We start from the raw sequence: 17,340 nt of genomic DNA, 5'->3' as shown, positions 1-17,340 counted from the left end.
ACCTTCCCAGGTACCTCTCAGCTTGAAAGGGGCAAGGCTCTCTTTCTGGGATCTGGGCTTGGCTGCCCCAGGGCTTCCCTTTACTCAACTTTTGGAGGTGAAGAGATCCCCAGAGGATTGGCTTAGCCACTCCCTGATCCTCTCGCAGCTCCAGGCTCCCTGGCTGGTAGCCCAAGGGACCTGAAACCTGACAAACAAACTGGGCTGGAGCCGCAGCCGAAGTTGAAGGAACCAGCGGGCAGTGCCCTGCACGAGGGATGGGGGAAGAGAGCGGCCTGGCAGAGGGGGCCCAGCAGGCCCCGGACGCTGTATGTTGAGGGTGGTGGTGGGGCGGGCAGGGAGTGGGGGAAAGGAGGAGTGTGTGTGTGTGCACGTGTGTGCGTGCGTCTGGGGGTCACCACGTTCCTCTGCTCTGGGGTGCACTCTTGTGTTTGAACAGGGATCCTTGTGTTTGTGCTCAGAGTTGTGCTTGTAGGCTTTCAACACAGAGGGTCCTAGTGGTCCAGAGCAGAGTTGGCCTGAGAAGGTCTTCAGAGTGTCTTCCGGTTGCCTCCTGGCTCTGGGGTGGTTGGAGCTACGGGTGCTCAGATCTGCCTCCACATTTCCCCGTAGAGGCTGGTGAGCCCTGGGGCAGGGGGGCCCTGGGGCATCTCGGACAGCCTGAGCATCAGCCAGCCCTCCTGCCGGCAGACCCACCTGCTCTGCCCTGGGTCCTGCCCCAGAAGGACTGTTGCTCAGACTGGAGGGTCTGCACCTTCCCCAGCAACACCTAGAAGGCTGGCCGCCCCTCCCCTCTCCTCGTCGTTAACCTTTACTTCAGGGAGAGTGTGTATACAGCTCATTCATGGAAAGTCTTACCAATGCGAAATGACCTCAAAAGGGCCTCTCTTAGTGGCGTCTCTATTCCTGGGGGACAGATGCGGGACGCGGGAAATGGAGGTCTTGTTTTCCTGGTCTGTGGCTTCATTTCTCTTCCAGAGACCCAGCCACAGGGGCCTGTGCTGCCTGCCCCCCACCAGCCTGCACCACCCTTTCCCTTTGCCCTAATCCGACCCTTAGCAGCTCTAACCCTGTTGTGCTCCTAATAGAAATTAAGACGTGCGCTTTCTCGTGCTGACACCCTGCAGCCTCCTTCTTTCAGAGCCACCGCTGCAGGCCAGTGTGCATCACAGTGCTGGCCAGGGGTTCTGGTGAAGAAAGGAGGGAGGCTCGGGTCCTGCAGAAGCCAGAGCCCTACTGGAACTCGAGGTCAGGGGAGAGAGGTTTCTGTGCCTGAATCCCTGCTCCCAGATACTCCAAAACGTTACCGTGCCGACAGCCACCCTTTGTGGTTAGAGCTGGAATTTCATCCACTTCTACAGGGATCCCCGGGCTGAACTGGACTGTCCCTGCTCGGGGACTTTGGGAGTACCAGCTCTGGAGAGGGGACGGCAGCTAGCAGAGGGAACATCGTGCTGGAAATGAGGCGGTGTTCCAGTGAAGAGGGCTCAACTCTGGAGCGGCTGTGGGGAGGGGCTCTGCACTGGCAGGGGGTCTGTGGCCATGCCCCACTGCGATGGCTTCAGGTGGACAGGTCAGGGGCCTGGGCACCTTCTCTAGGAGGCGCTGCACTCAGGAAGGGAGAGCAGCTTCTCCAGTGAAGCCTCATGCCCCTCTCCCCCACCCCCTCCTCCTCCCGACCCTAGCAATGCACCCTGAACCTGGCTAGGACGCGGGATGCGCTTTCAGTGCAGGGCAGAGCCTGGGTGTCAGTACCCCTGTCCCCCCTGGCAGCTGCGCATGCCCCGTTTAGCGTGTGGGGTGGACCCAGCGGCTAGGAGTGTGGTTGTGGTTGTGGTAGCAGGTGGGAGCTGTGGACCCCGCCGTGTGCCGGCCTGGGGCAGACCCTCAGTGGAGAGGGGCGCCCAGGGAGGCCCAGACCAGGAGTCTCCTTCAGCTGCCAGGGCCAAGTGCTTGCTCTGGGCCAGGCTGGTACTGAGACTGTGGACTTTCCATCCCAGGGGGTGTTTTGAGGCTCCTACACCTCCCAGAACTTGTTCTTTTTTTTTTTTTTTAACATTTTTAAAATTGAAGTATAGTTGATTTACAATGTTGCATTAGTTTCTAGTGTACAGCATAGTGATCCAGTTGTACGTACATATATATGTATATATATTCTTTTTCATATTTCTTGTTACAGGCTTCTACAAGCTATTAAATACAATGTCCTGTGCTATACAGTAGGACATTGTCGTTCATCTGTTCTGTACATAGTTTGAATTTGCCAATCCCAAAGTCCCAGTTTACCCCTCCCTCCCCGCTCCCCCCCACCCCCCGTAACCACGTTTGTTTTCTCTGTCTGTGAATCTCTTTCCTCCAGAATTTGTTCTTGCCTCCCCCCCCCATTTCACAGCTGAGGAATCTGAGGCCTAAGAGATGCAAGACCTTGTCCAAACTGACCCCAGGCAGTTCGCCCCAGTCCATGGATACCCAGAGCTGGGCTTCCGGGCAGTTCAGACTGCTTGAATTCTTTGTTTCTGGTGACCCTGGGACCTTTAATTTATTACTCATCTTCCTCATCTGTAAATCAGAATAAAAGAGGACTACCACGTAGAATGTTTTAAAAATTAAATAAGATTATGCACAAGAGCTGCAGAACCGCCCCAGGAATCTTTTAAAAATGAATCCAGGGTGTTCCTCTGTCAGTACCCTCCAGTGACTTCTGGGACCTTGCATAACGTCCAGGTTCCCGGAGTGGCCTGTGACATCCTGGACTGTCCAGCCGGCGGCTGAGCTGGCAGCCATGCTGGCCCTTCCTTACTCACTGTTTGCAGGCACTTTGGACTTGTTTCTGTTCCTCATACCCGGCAAACCACAGGCTCTTCTTTAGGCCTGGAAACACACCCACCTCTGTGGTCTGAGGTCAAGAGCCGGCTCCTCGCTGACCCTCCCTCCCAAGGAGCTGCTCTGTTTCTGCTCCACGGCCCCGTCCTGTTGGCCTCACGGTGTGTTTCGACGTCACATTTTCTTACTCACCTCTGTATTTGTCAGGTGTGTCTCCCTGCCCCCAGGCGTGCCCAGGCCTGTTACCTGGTTTCCTGCCCTAATGAAGTCCCCGCACGCAGGCCCGCATGCCCTGGAGGCTCCGATTTCTGCTGAACGGCCCAGCTTCACCGCGTCCCTGGGGCCGCGGGACCCCAGCCTGCCTTGGGACAGGGCTGTTCTTTCTGACAAGCCCTTCGGAGGAGCAAGTGGGGAGAAGGGAGGTGTCCCCGTGGCTCTCCTGGCCTCACACAGGGCTAATCCTCAGGGCGACCTCACTGAGAACATCACCCTGATGGCCTAGGTTTGGGAAGTCGGTACGGATGGCCAAAGGTGGCAGGACTCAGTTCCCTACAAACCACTTCTGCTAGTCAAAAGGGTATCTTTGTGCATTCAGAGGAAATGATGCACACAAAGATACATATGGATGGGTTGAGTAGGCCAGCCTTCCCGGGGCCAACCCCCGGTCTGCAGACACTCAGATCTTTGCTCTGGGCTCTTTATAACTTGACAAAGAGATTGGAGGAGGGTTAAAGTGCTCCGCTGCTGGCCCATTCAGAGCCTTCATGGAAAGCAGGATAAATGGTCCTGCAGTTGAACACAGCCCTGCCCAGGACGATGGTTTGACAAGCCGAGGGAGGGCTGAATTTCAGCCCCAGCTTTCCCCGCCAGGCCTGACCATGCACGTCCAGGGTGCACAGCCATGCCCAGTGGCCCTGCCCCTGCCATCCCCTGTCTGCAGAGCGGGACAGAAGGAGGGACAGGAGGGCCCGTGCCCACTGGACCCGTGAGAGGGAAAAGTGATGCAGGCTCTGGCGTCAGGCCGGCTGCTTCCTCTTCTCCATGGTAACAACCTTAGAGCTGCTCTTACCGGCATGTCCAGTCACCCTGGGAGGAAGTGCCCTGCTTTTATCTCCATTTGACCCAACAGAAAACTTGAGATCAGAGAGGTAACTTGTCCAACACCTGTGCAGCCTGGAAATGGTTGATCCGGAATTCAGGTCTGGGTGTGTCAGATGCCAGAGATTACATTCCTTGTTTGTTCCCTCTTCTCTTAGCACAATTTTAGTTGAAACTGTATCACAGTCACTAGTTAAAAAAATTAAACATAAAAAAGAGTGTATGATTATATGATATAAAGAAAGTCTTTCTCCCCTTCCGACCCCTGCCCCCCACTGCCGAGTTTCTTCTGCATCCTTCAAATAACCTATTTCTGTAGAGACTTATCCACGTATGCACACAAGTCTTTTGGTGAAAGCACATTGGAGAGACACAAAACACTGCTCTCCCCTTGCCTTTTCACAGTGTCATCATATGCTTGGGAGACCGTTTTGTGGCAGTGTGTGTAGGTATCCACTTTTTCAAAGGCAATGTGTTCCGTTGTCTGTGTGGTGTTGGGTCCAAACAGGTCCCTGTGGGTTTTTGGTAGATTTTCAAGTCTTTTCCATCTTTTGCCGTCACTAACAGTGCTGGCGGTAAAGATCTTGATAGAAAAGTTCGTGCAAACATAGGAGACTTTACTGTAGAATAAACTTCCAGCAGTGGACTTCCTGGACTAAGGGGGATTTCGACAGACACTGCCAAGTCACCTCCAGAAAGGTCACCCCGGCTTTACTTTCACTACTGATCCGTGAAAGAGCCTGTCCCCCTGCCCCCAGCACCGGAGGCTCTGAGGCTTCTGGAGCTCTGCCGGTAGGATCCGTGAAGAATGAATCTCTCCTCTGGGGCCGTCGTATTACTTTCTGTAAACTGAATATTCATGTTCTGAGCCCATTTCTCTATTTGACCTGTTGACTTTTCTCCTTTTTGCCTTGCACGAGCGCATTACAGGCTCAGGGAATTCATTGGTCTGATGTATGTATGATGCAGGTAGTTGTCCTAGTTCCTCATTTGTCTTTTCACTGTTTATTCTCTTTCTCTCCCTCCCCTTCCCACAACCCCCCACCCCCGCTTCTTAAATCTTTACGTTGTTGAATTTATCTTTCTATTTTTATAGCCTCTGAATTTTTGTCTTAAAATCTATACTCCCTCTTTTATTTTAAAACTTTTTTTGGGGGGGTAATTAGTTTTATTTATTTATTTATGTATTTGTTTAAATGGAAGTCCTGGGTTCAATCCCCAGGACCTCCAGCATGCTAAGCACACACTCTACCACTGAGCTATAGCCTCCCCTCTATGCCATACTCCCTCTTTTAAATATAAAAATGTTTCCAAATATGAAGGATAATAGAATCCCATGTGACAGTCAGCCAGACTTACAGATGTTAATGTTTTCTGTATATCTGATTTTTTTCAAGGAAGTAGAATATTAGAAAAAAAAACCTAAGTCTTATCTGCACAATCCATCCCAATCTACTTCATCTCTTCCTAGAATGTGATAGTCACCAAGAATGATTCCTCTATTTTTTTTAATTCTTTTCACTTACATGCTATCTATATGGTCTTATTTTGTGTGTTTTTTTTTAAGTTAATGCGATCATACTATATGTATCTTTTTACAATCTTTAAAAATCTGGACATCAGGTTTTTCCAAATAGATTCATGCAGAGTAATTTATTCAGTTTAAATGGTTGTCTGGTATTCGGTTGTGTGATGATACACAGTTTGTTCAGTCACCCCTCCACTCATGGCTAGTTAAGATGTTTCAGTTCTTTTGCTGTTGCCGCGGTGCTGCAATGAGCATCTCTAGTGGGTGTAGACGTACGAGGGTGGCTGACTCTGGGCTACGCCTGGACGTGGAATTGCCGGATTGTAGAGTCTGCACACCTTCAGCCTTACGAGAAATTATGAATTACTCTTGTAAGCCCTTAACTCAGTGAACTCCTGCCAGAACATGCAAGAAGGGATACTTGGTTTTAATCTGCGTTCCCTGGTCACTTAGTGGGGTTGAACATCTTTTCATGTTCATTAGTTGTGTGAGTTTAAGCTGTGAATTGCCTTTTCCTGTCCTTTGCTTTATTCTCTTTGGTTCCTTGGTCTTTTCTTCTTATTGATTTGAAGGAGTACTGATATATCCTGGTATTTGTTGGTTACATGCCGTCTCTGACTTGTCCGAGGCTGGAACTCTCACCACAGCACCACCGCCTCTGCCTGTGGCTGAGCAGCTCTGGGAGGATCTGTCCTGCAGAGGGGGCACCGCTCAGGAGAGGGGTCTGATCAGGGGCTGGTTCTGAGACTGAGGACTTTCAATCCCGGGATGTGTTTTGAGGCTCCCACACCTCCCAGAACTTGCTCTTGCTACCCCCGTTTCACAGATGAGGCATGTAGGACCTTGTCCAGGGACATCCAGCCTGTGACTGCATAGGCTGGGTTGGATCTCAGATCTGTGTCCAGACCCCTTTCCTCTACTTCCAGCAGGTGAAGGGTACTTGGAGGTCTGGGGACTGCTGGCTGGGGTTTTCGCCCTGGCTAGCCCTCTTGAGGGGCAAGTAAGGAAGAAGGGGGGTTTCCTGGGTAACAGGGTGTCTCCAGACCTGTACCTCTCCTGGGAGCCCACAGGGTGTGTTGACATCAGCCCATGGTGTGGTCCAGCCATCTTGGAGTCGACACTGATTAAAAGGTGTCAAAAGTAGTGGAAGACGGTTCTGTAGAAACCACACCTCTTTGATATAAGGGTGTGAGCGCAGCAACGTGTGATTGTCAGAAAGTGCGGTCCTTGCTGTCTCTGCCAAGCCCTACGCCGAGCCTCCAACGAGCCCGTGGCACCTCGTTTGCCCAGGTAATTGCGAAGTATGGGTCTGCGATGTTTTAACTTGATGAAGCTTTCTGTTCACACTTGTTCTGCTAATCTGTTCATTCATTTGGACATCTGTTCATTTCAATATTTGTCAGTTACCTACCACACATAAGGTATTAAACTGGGTGCTGGGGATACTGCGGGCCACCGGAAGTCCCTACTTTCTTGGGTTGTACGAGCTTGTGAGCACAGGAGACAGTGTGGTGCCCCTGCTACAGAGACATGAAACAGGTGATGGGGTGGGCGGACTGCCGGAGTGGTTGGGACCCTGCGTCCAGAGCAGGGGCTGGAGGTTCGGGGGGAGTCTGAGTGCTGGACTCTTGAGGGGAAGCTGGGGACAGCGGCCTGGGCTTGGGTCCCTAAAGTGATTTCAGATCCCCCAACATTTATACTGTCATCAGCCCCCCTGATGAGGGTTGGTACTGACCCTGCCTCCCCCGCCTTCATCCCGAAAGAGGTTGGAGTGCAGATGGGGGCATGTGAGCTAAGATTCTTGTCTTTGGGGAGAGGAAGGTGTGTTTAGAAGTGCTGGTGAGGTCTTGGGGGTCACCCGGGGCTTCCTCAGTCCCTTGGCCATCCTGTTCTGCATCTGGTAAGGTTCAGTTTTTACTGCTGTGCTCTTGGTCACAGAACAGACTGGAAAATGGTGTTTTTCTCAATGATGTTTGAATCTACCCCTCAGGCCACACAGTGGCAGCTGCTGGATTCCACTTAGCGCACAAGGCAGGAGTACTGCCGATCTTCCTGTGCATTTTCTGGGTGCCTTACCTGCGTTTTCTTGTTTACCTCCGCAACCAACCTGGTAGGAAGTCTTTATCTCCACTTTACAAATTGGCAGACTAAGGCTTAGCGGTGCTTAGTGGTTTCCCCAGAGTCATAGTCTGGCAAGTGACCGAGGCAGGATTCAGTCCCGGTGACCATTCTCCTGGTGGTCAGAGGAGGGAGAGAAGGCTCTGGGGAGACAGTTCCACATGACCTGCTTGCCCGCCCACCACAGCCGTCTGTGTGGGGCCCAGGAAGGTGCGGTGTGTAGGGCAGAGCTGTGAACCCGTCCTGGCAGGCACTGGGGCAAGATGCCAAGTTCAGGAAGAGGGTGAGTGTGGGCAGAGTGGAGTCTGGGCCGGTGGGCCCGGTGGCAGTGTCACGTTGAACTGTGCTCCACGCCCTGAACCCTGACAGAGATGGGAGAGCAGGGGCTTATTGGCTGTGACACTCTTGAGACCCAGGGACAGTATAGTATTCACTGTGGCTGTGAGTCCAAGTGACCGGGGCCTCCCCAGGCCTCCCTGCTTTGCGGTGAAGCCTTCCTGAAAAGGAGTCTGGGAGGCAGGTGAAGTTCCATCCACGTGGGGCCTTGGAGATGGTCTGGTCCAGTGCCGTCCAATAGAAATGCAATGGGGACCACAAAGATGAGCCACACATGTAATTTTAAATTAAAAAAAAAAGTTATTTTTGCCACATTGTTAAAAAGTAAAAATAAGAAACTGACATTAATTTTACCGTTTTAACCCAATCCAGGCAAAATATTATTTCAATGTGTGATCAATGTAAATAATTTTTAAGGTGATCGTTTCCCTTTGTACTAAGTCTTTGAAGTCCAGTGTGTGTGTTCCCCACTTCCAGCGCTCCTGAGCCTGGACCAGAAGCATTGCAAGTGCTCTACATGAGGCTGGGGGCCCCCTCGGGATGGGATGGGGCTGGTGCCGTCCACCATCTCCGGAAGGGGCATCTGGAGGCCAGAGGAGGGAAGGCACTGGCCGTACTGGTGATGAGCTGGGTTCAAACCCTGCTTCCAGTAGTGCTTTTAGCTTTGGCTCCTTGGGGCCAAATTCATTGATTCCAGGGTGGGAGGTCTGAGGAAGGACTGTGCCCGGGAGTTTGGGGCAGGTCCATGACCACACCGGATTTTTCCTTTATTTATTCTGGGCATGAACCTGCCCTTTTGATTCCTGACCCGTCACAGCACTTCAGCTCTTTCACCCAGAGAATGGAATTCAAAGCTTCTGCCCCACCCGGGCAGGCACCACAAGTATGGTTTTCACCACAAGATCCTGTGGTGTCTTGTGACTGGCAGCTGATAAAGTGGAGGAGACAGGGTTTCTACACAGGAGGCTGCAGCCCCAGGCTGTCTGGAGCACCAGTTGGGGGGTATCTTGTGGACCCCAAGGATGGGGAACAGAGAGCCTTCCTGCGCTGCAGTGGGGAACCTATCCATTCCCTTTCCTCGAAGCTTGGATGGCTGGAGAGATGCCCCCACCTGCCCACTGTTGGCCCTGAAGCCATTGGGAATTTTTCTGCCTTCTGCTCCCTCATGTGAACTTGGGCCAAGACCAGCCTGCTCCCTCCTGGGCCCGCCGTGACCATGCTGTGCTGCTCACGATGGGGAGAGGGCACAGTGCGGGCTGTGTCGAGCCAACGGCCGGGCCAGAGGGGCTGGAGCGGGTATCTGACCTATTGCTACTGCCTGTCCCTTCTTGCTCTGCCTGCTCTGTGGCAACGACGTCCCCGACGAATAGCCCCATGGATGAATTCATCAGATTTGTATCGAGAGCCTGTTGTGTGCCAGTCACTGTTTTAGACATTGGTGATACAGCAGTGAATGAAAAAAACAACAAAAGTTCTATGTAAGCGTAGGAGCGGTATCTGAAATGTTGGGTGTGTGCAGGACTTTTGACTGGAGGTGGAGAAGGAGGGTGAAGAGCTCATTGTAGCTATCAAGCTCATGTCTAGGGGAAAAGCATCCCAGGCTGAAGGAACAGCCAGTGCAATGGCCCAGAGGAGGGAGCTGGCCTCGCCCAGTCAAGGATGGTGAGGTCCGTGTGAGTGGAGCCGAGCACATGAGGGAGATGGGGAGGGAGGGCACAGAGGTGCTGCCCAGTAGACACTGCGTCCTTCCAGGTCAGAGCAAGGGCGTGGGCTTCCTCTCTGAGTCAGTGGGAGCCATGGAGAGGTTTTGAGCTAAGGAGGGGTGATCTAGATGACTGATTCATTCCAGAGAATTGTGGTTCTTTGGCCAGCAACACCCAAGAGTGACTGATTAAAGTGGATTATAATTCACAGACAGGAGAACTTCAGTGGCCTGTGTCCTCACCTCGCCTTACCTTGTGGTTGAGTTAGTTACATTAAATCACCGTCCAGCTTGGTGCCCGCTGGAATACTGGCAGAGGGCTCTAAGCTGAGAGGCATTGCTGGGGGTTAGCTGGCACCGTCGAGATTCACACAGCTTGACAGGCTGGAAACATGGCCTGAGATTCCTGACGCGAGATGTTTGCAGGCAGGTGTAGAACAGTCCTGCTTTTAGGTTCAAAAGGAAAGCCACACAAGTTCAGGGCCCAGGAGGCCTGGCTCACCACCAGCCAGGGGTGTTGGTGCTGTGCCAGTGGAGTGGCATGACGGTGAGAAAGTGAACACAGTCTTAGCCAGCATTCGTGGAAGTCTGGTGTCCAGATGGTGTCCAGTCATCCCGCGAATGCAGCTGTGGGCACTGGAGACCTGCTGGAGGGCTTCCAGGAGCGCCCCGGGGCGATGGGGGGTGCAGAAACCATGTCTCATGAGGAAGCCTTCCTGAGACCGAGCACGGGAGGCGCCCCTTTGCTGCTGTAAGCCTTTGAAGGACTTTGATGTGATGGAGGGTGACCTCCTCCAGTTGCTCCAAAGGGCAGCAGGTGGGCGTTCCAGGGATCTTGGTGTCTAGGAAGCCATTTCTTCACAGGAAGGTTTAGAGGCGGCGGGGTCGGGGGAGCGGGTTAGGAGTGTGGGCCCTGGAGCTAAGCTCCTCACTAGCTCTGGGCCCCTGGGCAAGATGCTGACCGTTTTTGCATCTCATTTCTCTGTCTCCACAATGGAGGTAATGATAGTGTTTAACTCACAGGGTTGAGATCATACTTGGACAGCCCTTGGAAGTGTCTAGCACAGCAGTTCTCAACATTTGGTAATGTCTGGAGACATTCAGGGTGTCAGAACTGGGGAGTGGGGGTCCTGCTGACATCTAGTGAGTAGGGGTCAGAGGTGTCGGTAACCATCCTATGGTGCACAGGACAGCCCCCCACAACAGTGATTAGTCTGGTCCCCAAAGCAGTGGCGAGGAGGTTGGGACCCCTGGTGTTGCACATGTAAGTCTGCAATACATTTCAGCTCTCAGTAAGGGATGTAGTACATTTTTAATCTCATCTTGTTATGCCTGTGTCAAATGTTTATGAAATATTTGCTACATTCTAGGCCCTGGGATAAAGTCTGAAGATAAAAAGCAGGCCTGGACCACAGAGATCATAGTCTCATGGGCAAGAAGCAAAAACAGTTAATAATATAAAATTATATTATGTGATAAAGCATCTTCTCTAGCCCGGGTACTCTGATAGACTCTTGGTATAAACAAGCCTCCAATTTCAGAGGTCAGAGGACAGTGGGCAAGACATGAAAATAGTAATTATGTAATATGAAATTATATTACCTGGTGGGTGCTAAAATCAAGTTATGGACTATATTTTGTGGGAAGAAACCATCGTTTAGAAATGTCGGGAAAGACCTCCTAGGGGAGGTGCCATTTGAGCCAGCGCTGCAGGAGGAGTGAGACTGTCCAGGGGAGCGGCAGGGAGGGCCTAGGGTCTTCCTGATGGAGGAAAGCTCGTGCAGAGGTGGGCCTGTGGAATGAGAAGGGGGCTCCTGCCCTGTGCTTGGGAGGAGCTGGAAGATGCACCTGCAGGGCTTGTGGCCTGGGATTGAAGGGCCCTGGCTGCCTCTAAGGAGCTTTGATTTTCCATTTAAGGAATGGGGAGCCATTGAAGCGGGAGGGTAATTTGGTCCATATTGTTTCTTGGAAAGATACTGTGTTGGCAGTTCCAAAGAAGAGGCTTGAGTGACGAAAGACTTGTCGAGGGACCAGTCAGGAAGCAGGTAAATGGGGGTGGGATCTACAATCAACCTGTGACTCAAGAAGAGAGGTGGAGGGCTGCATTCCAAAGTACTTCGGAGACTCTGGACTATGTGGCCTTTACACTGTGCTGAGCTTATAAAGCTTCACATCCCCCGTGCCTCCCACTATGGCAAACATTTAGTAGGAATTCAAGCATTTGCTGGAACGAGGAAAAGGGGGTAGAACAGATCATGTTTAGTGGGGATGGTGTGAAGGGGAGGGGATGTTGGAAGGATGAGCTGATGATCGTGTGGGGGTCGGTGGGTAGCCTGGGTCCAGTTTTGGACATGTTGAGTTTGAAGAGTTTAAGATCATTCCAGGGAGGGTGCACAGTAGAAAATTAGAAATATTAAGATGGGATTGGGGAGAGAAGTGAAAGAGCTGAAAAAGAGCTTGGATCATCAGGGCATGAGCAGTAGTTAAGCCTCTCGTGGTGAATGAACTTGTCCTGTGAAAGCAGGCGGGGGAAGGGCCGAGGTCCGAGGGCGGCTCTCTGGGAATCGGAGCGAGGTAGGCGGAAAACCTGGAGAGAGTCTTGACGCAGAAGCCAAGGAGGTGTCGTCTGATTGTAGCGAAGTCCTCAGAGTACAGGAAAGAGTGAGAATAGACCTTTCTCAGGTGCAACAACTAGGAGGCCACCGAAGGCTTCAGCCAGAGCGATTTCTGCATGAAAACAGGGGTGGGAACCAGGGGCGGTGGAGGGGTGGGGGGGTGGGAGGTGAGGATGTGGCCCAGATTCAGGAGTTAGAGCACTGGAGGCCAGGGCAGAGAGGCACAGGTAGCCTGAAGAGGAGCTAGAGGCAGAGAAGGGTTTTGTTTTGCTTTAGGCAGAGGGAGACTTGAGTGGAGGAGGAGGCAGGGGCGGAGAGACCAGGCAAGGGGGGTCACTGGTTGGGAACAATGCTGGAAAGGTGCGTGGGATCGTGTCCAGTGGGGAGGGGTGAGGAGGAAGCAAGAAGGCCAGGTGAGTCAGGTGGCCGGCAGGCGGCTCTGGGTTTTCTCCAGGAAACTGAAGGTCGGTGACATTGATCAAGTGACTTGCTCTGAACCAGGAAGGACAGAGCCTGTGCTTGGGTCCCACTGGTCTTCCCATGCCCTTCTCAGGAACCTGAAGCCGGATCCCTTTGATGGGCCAAGGGCTCTGGGGGGGGCCTGGCTTCCTGCTGGGCCCGTGGGTGGTATCCGGTTCTGTTCCTCTCAGTATAGGGAGTGCCCTCGGAGCACTTCCTGTGAGCGAGGCAGCTGGTGCCAGGGCAGCGTGGGGGCTTATTTCTTCACCCCGTGCTCCAGTTCTGCCTCTTGGCGAGTTCTGTGGCCGTGCTCCGCAGCCTGGCTTCAGCCAGGGACGCCGTGGCTCTTAGCATGGCAGCAGGAGAGCACACGGCCTTCCTGCCCTGGGGTCCGCTTTACCCAGTGGGTTGGGTGGGCCGGTCTCCTCGGCAGCTGTTGGCAGGTAGAGGTTGGGGCACCTTGATCCACCCATGAGTGGATCAGACTCCTGCTCTCCTGCCCAGGCCCTTCTATGACTTTCCTCCTGTCCTTTGGTTCCCAGGGGCTGGCAGTCATGTGGGACAGCTGCTGGGTGAAGGCTAGTCATTGTCCTGAGGCGGCAGCCAGCCCAAGAAGCCCGTGCTCCAGGAATGTCTCGGGGCTCAGTGAGCCTCTTGGCTTGGCCCAGCAAGGGGAGGGGGTTGGCTAATGAAGTCTCCGAGGGGGTCTCTTGGAGCAGGGCTCCAGGACTAGCCAGCCTGCTCAGCCCGAGACCAGCACAGTTTAGGGGGGAAGGGTACAGCTTTCCCAGGGAGGAGACCAAAGAAGGCCAGTTGTCTTGTGGCTCAGAACCTGTCACCTCTGACCCCCAAAGTTCTCCTCCGTGGAGGCAGGGCCTGTGGTGTGGCCAAGGCCTTGACTTTCAGTGACTGGGGAACATACTCCATCTCAGTTGCCTGTTAGAATCACAGGAAAGGTGAAGTTTTTTTGTTTGGTTTCCTACTTGCCGATGCCTGGGCCCCGCCCCCAACCAATTAAATAAGACTCTTGGAGAGCGGGGCCTGGACACCTGTCATACTTCAGTGTCTCCGGAATTGCCTTGTGCAACCAGTGCTGCGACCTCCTGATAAAGGGAGATAAGTGCGATGGCCTGGACCGTGATGAGAAAGGAAGACTGGGAGGGCGGGGGCGGTGTGGTGGGCGGGAGAGGGTGCAGCCCCTCATGGAATGAGATGTGAGAGCTGGGAAGGACCTGGTTTAGAGCTTTGCAGCTCAAAGTGTGGTCTCAGCCTAGCAGCAGGGAGCCCCAGGAGCTGGTGAGAATGCAGACCCACCACACCCACTGAGTCAGGATGTGCACATCAGAGTTTAAGAAGCCTGCTTTCGCCATTATCCGGACCAGCGGTTCTCAGCCTTGGCTGGGTTAGTATCGCCTAGGGTGCAAGAAAAAATTCCAGCGCGGGGCCAGACCAGTGAAGTCAGAATCCCCAGGCCTGGGACCCAGATCCTGCCATTTTCTTGTTCAGCCGAGGTCAAGAGGAGTGCTTCTCAAACCTGAATGTGCATGTGAATCATCGAGGGGGTCTTATTCAAATGCAGGTTCTGATTTGTGCATTCGTACGTTTCTAACATGATCCCTAGTGAGGCCCAGGCTGTTGATCTGATAATTGTATTTGAGTTGCAAGCATTTCTTAGACCAACTTTGCAGTTTTACAGACCAAAAAACTGAAGGTCAGAGAGGGAAAAATGAACCCCCCCCAAGATAACCCATTGTGTTATTCATTCAATAATTGATGAGCTCTGGCGGGGTGTCAGGCAACATGCTGGGACTGGAGCTGGGAATCAGACAGACCCCCTTCCTGCCCTCACAGGGCTTGTAGTTAGTGGGGGAGACAGAAAGCAAGTGAGCAAGTAACTAAACTAATTACAGATGAGAAGTGCTGTGGAGGGGATAACAAGGTAGGGGATGACTTGACGGTTGCCATGGGTAGGTCGGGGAAGCAGACCACCCTCGGAAAAGCAACCAGGGAAGTTACTAGAACCTTGGCTTTCACTGGGGTCTTCTGATTACAAATCTAAGACTTTTCTTTACTGGGCAGGGCCGTCCCCATCCCCACTGGTGTTCCCGACCCTACTGAGCACATCTGACTCTGGTCCCCGCCCTGCCCCACCTGGGTTACTCTTCCCCTCAAGACTCTCATCCTTGGGTGTTTGTGGACTCAGCATGGGGGATACCCTTGGGAGCAAAGCATCAACTCCATAATAGGACCGTGTTCAGGATAATCGATTTATGGTTTGTAACAAAAACCAGACCTCATCCAGAGGCGGTCCCCCCAACCCTTGAGAAATAAATTTGAGATCTTTTCACTGATCCTCAAGAGAACACATTCATGCTTCCCTCCCTTTCCTGATCCATCAAGAGAATCACATGGGCTGCTTGTGAAAATGCCCACCCCAAGTCCCACCCCAGTGCTGAAGCAATCTCAGAGAAGGGCTCTGGAATCTGTGTTTTCAATAAGTGGCCCATGTGATGCGTACCACCCAGATCACTGGGGAGCATGGCCTGGATAGAAGAAACTGGCTCTGTGTGTCCTGTGCCTCTTCATGTGGCTGTGGAAACTGCAGAAATCTCTTCCTTGTTGACTCAGAAGCTTGGCCCTTGGCTGGGTTTGTGACTGGAGGGACCTCTCTGTTTATCTGTGTGTAGCAACTCACTTCCTCCACAGCCCCATCCTTACCTGAAAGGGTCTCCTGTCTCCTCTTTGACTAAACAGACCCTTCCCACTCCCCAAGCTCCCATACAGAGAGCCTGCCTACCCTGATTCCCCCATGCACCTGGGTGATGAGGGCGTGGGTACTTTGCATTCAGCCAGAGTCTAGGAGGGCTGGAGGGGGCCTCATGGACCATCTGGTGGCCCCACCCTCACCCCAGTGTCTGGGCGGAGTGGTGGGAGATTGATGATGGAGAGGGAGCAGCCAGAAGCAGGGGAATGCCTTGGACAGTGAGGAATCGATAAGCTTAACTTCGGTTGTGTAGATCTGAATCATGCCCTTGCACAGTTAACTTAACTTTCCTGTAGAAAATGGGCGGAGGCACAGCTGCCTGCCGGAGCCGGCCCTTCCTTGGTCAAAATGAGGGAGAGGACAGTGAGGGGAACCGGGCCAGGGAAAAGCTAGAGTAGGCCAGCCTGGCCTGGGACCAAATCCGTGAGGGGTGGGACTTGGTTTCCCTTTCTTTCTGGGGCGCAGGACGCCCCCCTGGATCCCTGATGCTGCCTCTGAGGGGTTAAGGCGACGTCCAGGGTGAAGGGGCCTGCTCTCTGGGTGGCCACCCCAGAAGCAGCTTTGTGATTTCTGGAGGCGGGAAGAGGCAGGCTGTGGGTGTGCCCTGCTCCAGTGGCTAAGCGAGGGTGTTGGAGCTGACCAGACACCTGTGACTCTTACCTCCTAGGTGGCTCGAGGCAGCCGGGATGACAGCTCTCCCCAGGAACCCTGCTGCCTGAGAAACATGGTCAGCAAGTCCCGTGAGTGTTCTCTGGGGGCTCTCCCACCCTGAATGATGGGCTCCGCCGAAGTAGTCTTCAGCATCATCCTGGGACCGCCCTGGGGTTGTGGCGGGACAGACACGGACCCAGGGGCCTCTCTCTTTATCTCAAAGGACAGTGGAAACACTCAGGTCCAAGCCCCATGCCAGAAAGCTCAGGGCCTGCTTGAGCTGGGGTTGCAGGAGCCCCAAATGGGCAGACGAGAAGATGGACTGGGGCTGTCCCTGCCTGTTTCTGCCTCCAGCTCCTCTGTGCATGTGCCCTGCAGGCTGGAAGCTCCTGGCCATGCTGGCTCTGGTCCTGGCTGTCATGGTGTGGTATTCCATCTCCCGGGAAGACAGGTACATTGAGCTGTGAGTCCATATTCCGTGACCTTCCGTGGGTTCTTCTTGGGAACGGGGTTGGAAGCTGGAGCATCAGGAGGTGGGCACCTAGTGGGGCAGGAGGGTTCAGAGAGCCAGGGCGTGACCGCTCTGGTACATGCCAGCATGAAATCCTTCTGTGAGGGTGGGTGGTGGGTCTGGAGGGTAGGGTAGGGATGACTCCCCAGGTCCCTCACCCAGGGCGTTCAGGAGAAGGAAGAGCTGGATTCACAATGATTTGGTGTCAGACTGGCTGACACGGTTCCACCCTGCGAGTTGCTCTCCAGCACCTTGGGACCTGTGTGCCCTGGGAGGAGGTGGGGGCCACCTGGGCTGATGCTGGCCTCTTAGCCCTGAGGTCTGACTGGAGCTCCTGCCTCCTCTCCTTTTCTGTCTCCAGTTTTTATTTTCCCATCCCAGAGAAGAAAGAGCCATGCCTCCAGGGTGAGGCGGAGAGGAAGGCCTCTAAGCTCTTCGGCAAGTAAGTGTGTGAGTACGGGGTGGGGGTGCTGAGTGCTGCGGGCACAGGTCAGATGAAGGCAGAGAGGGAAGCAGAGGCGTTGGCTGTGTGTACATGTTATTAGTGGTCTGACCCTGTTGCTGGCATCAGGATTAATCCCTTCCTCACCCTGCTTTCACCTTGTGCAGCTACTCCCGAGAACAGCCCATCTTCCTGCAGCTTAAGGATTATTTCTGGGTCAAGACACCATCTGCCTATGAGCTGCCCTTTGGGACCAAGGGGAGTGGTAAGTGCCCACCTGGTGGGGTGGGAAC

The 17,340-nt window shown here is 53.4% G+C and overlaps 1 protein-coding gene across 15 annotated transcripts in view; it reads left to right on the top strand.

The window, feature by feature from the left end:
- Nucleotides 1-17,340, top strand: part of ST3GAL4 (ST3 beta-galactoside alpha-2,3-sialyltransferase 4) — a 33,955-nt gene that overhangs the window by 10,182 nt on the left and 6,433 nt on the right. For 5 of the 15 annotated variants that reach the window (XM_072953982.1, XM_072953986.1, XM_031670360.2 and 2 more), the window contains exons 2-5: nt 16,111-16,183; nt 16,473-16,557; nt 16,967-17,047; nt 17,215-17,312. In XM_072953982.1, the coding sequence (XP_072810083.1) occupies nt 16,111-16,183; nt 16,473-16,557; nt 16,967-17,047; nt 17,215-17,312 (337 nt within the window). Of the gene's footprint in view, nt 1-290; nt 309-13,888; nt 14,082-16,110; nt 16,184-16,448; nt 16,558-16,966; nt 17,048-17,214; nt 17,313-17,340 lie in introns of those variants that run through there. The other 10 variants (XM_072953984.1, XM_015244120.3, XM_072953975.1 and 7 more) reach the window with 7 other exon arrangements.

Source organism: Vicugna pacos, chromosome 33, assembly GCF_048564905.1.
Source record: "Vicugna pacos chromosome 33, VicPac4, whole genome shotgun sequence".
Lineage (NCBI taxonomy): Eukaryota > Metazoa > Chordata > Mammalia > Artiodactyla > Camelidae > Vicugna > Vicugna pacos.
This window is presented reverse-complemented; position numbering and strand designations above follow the sequence as displayed.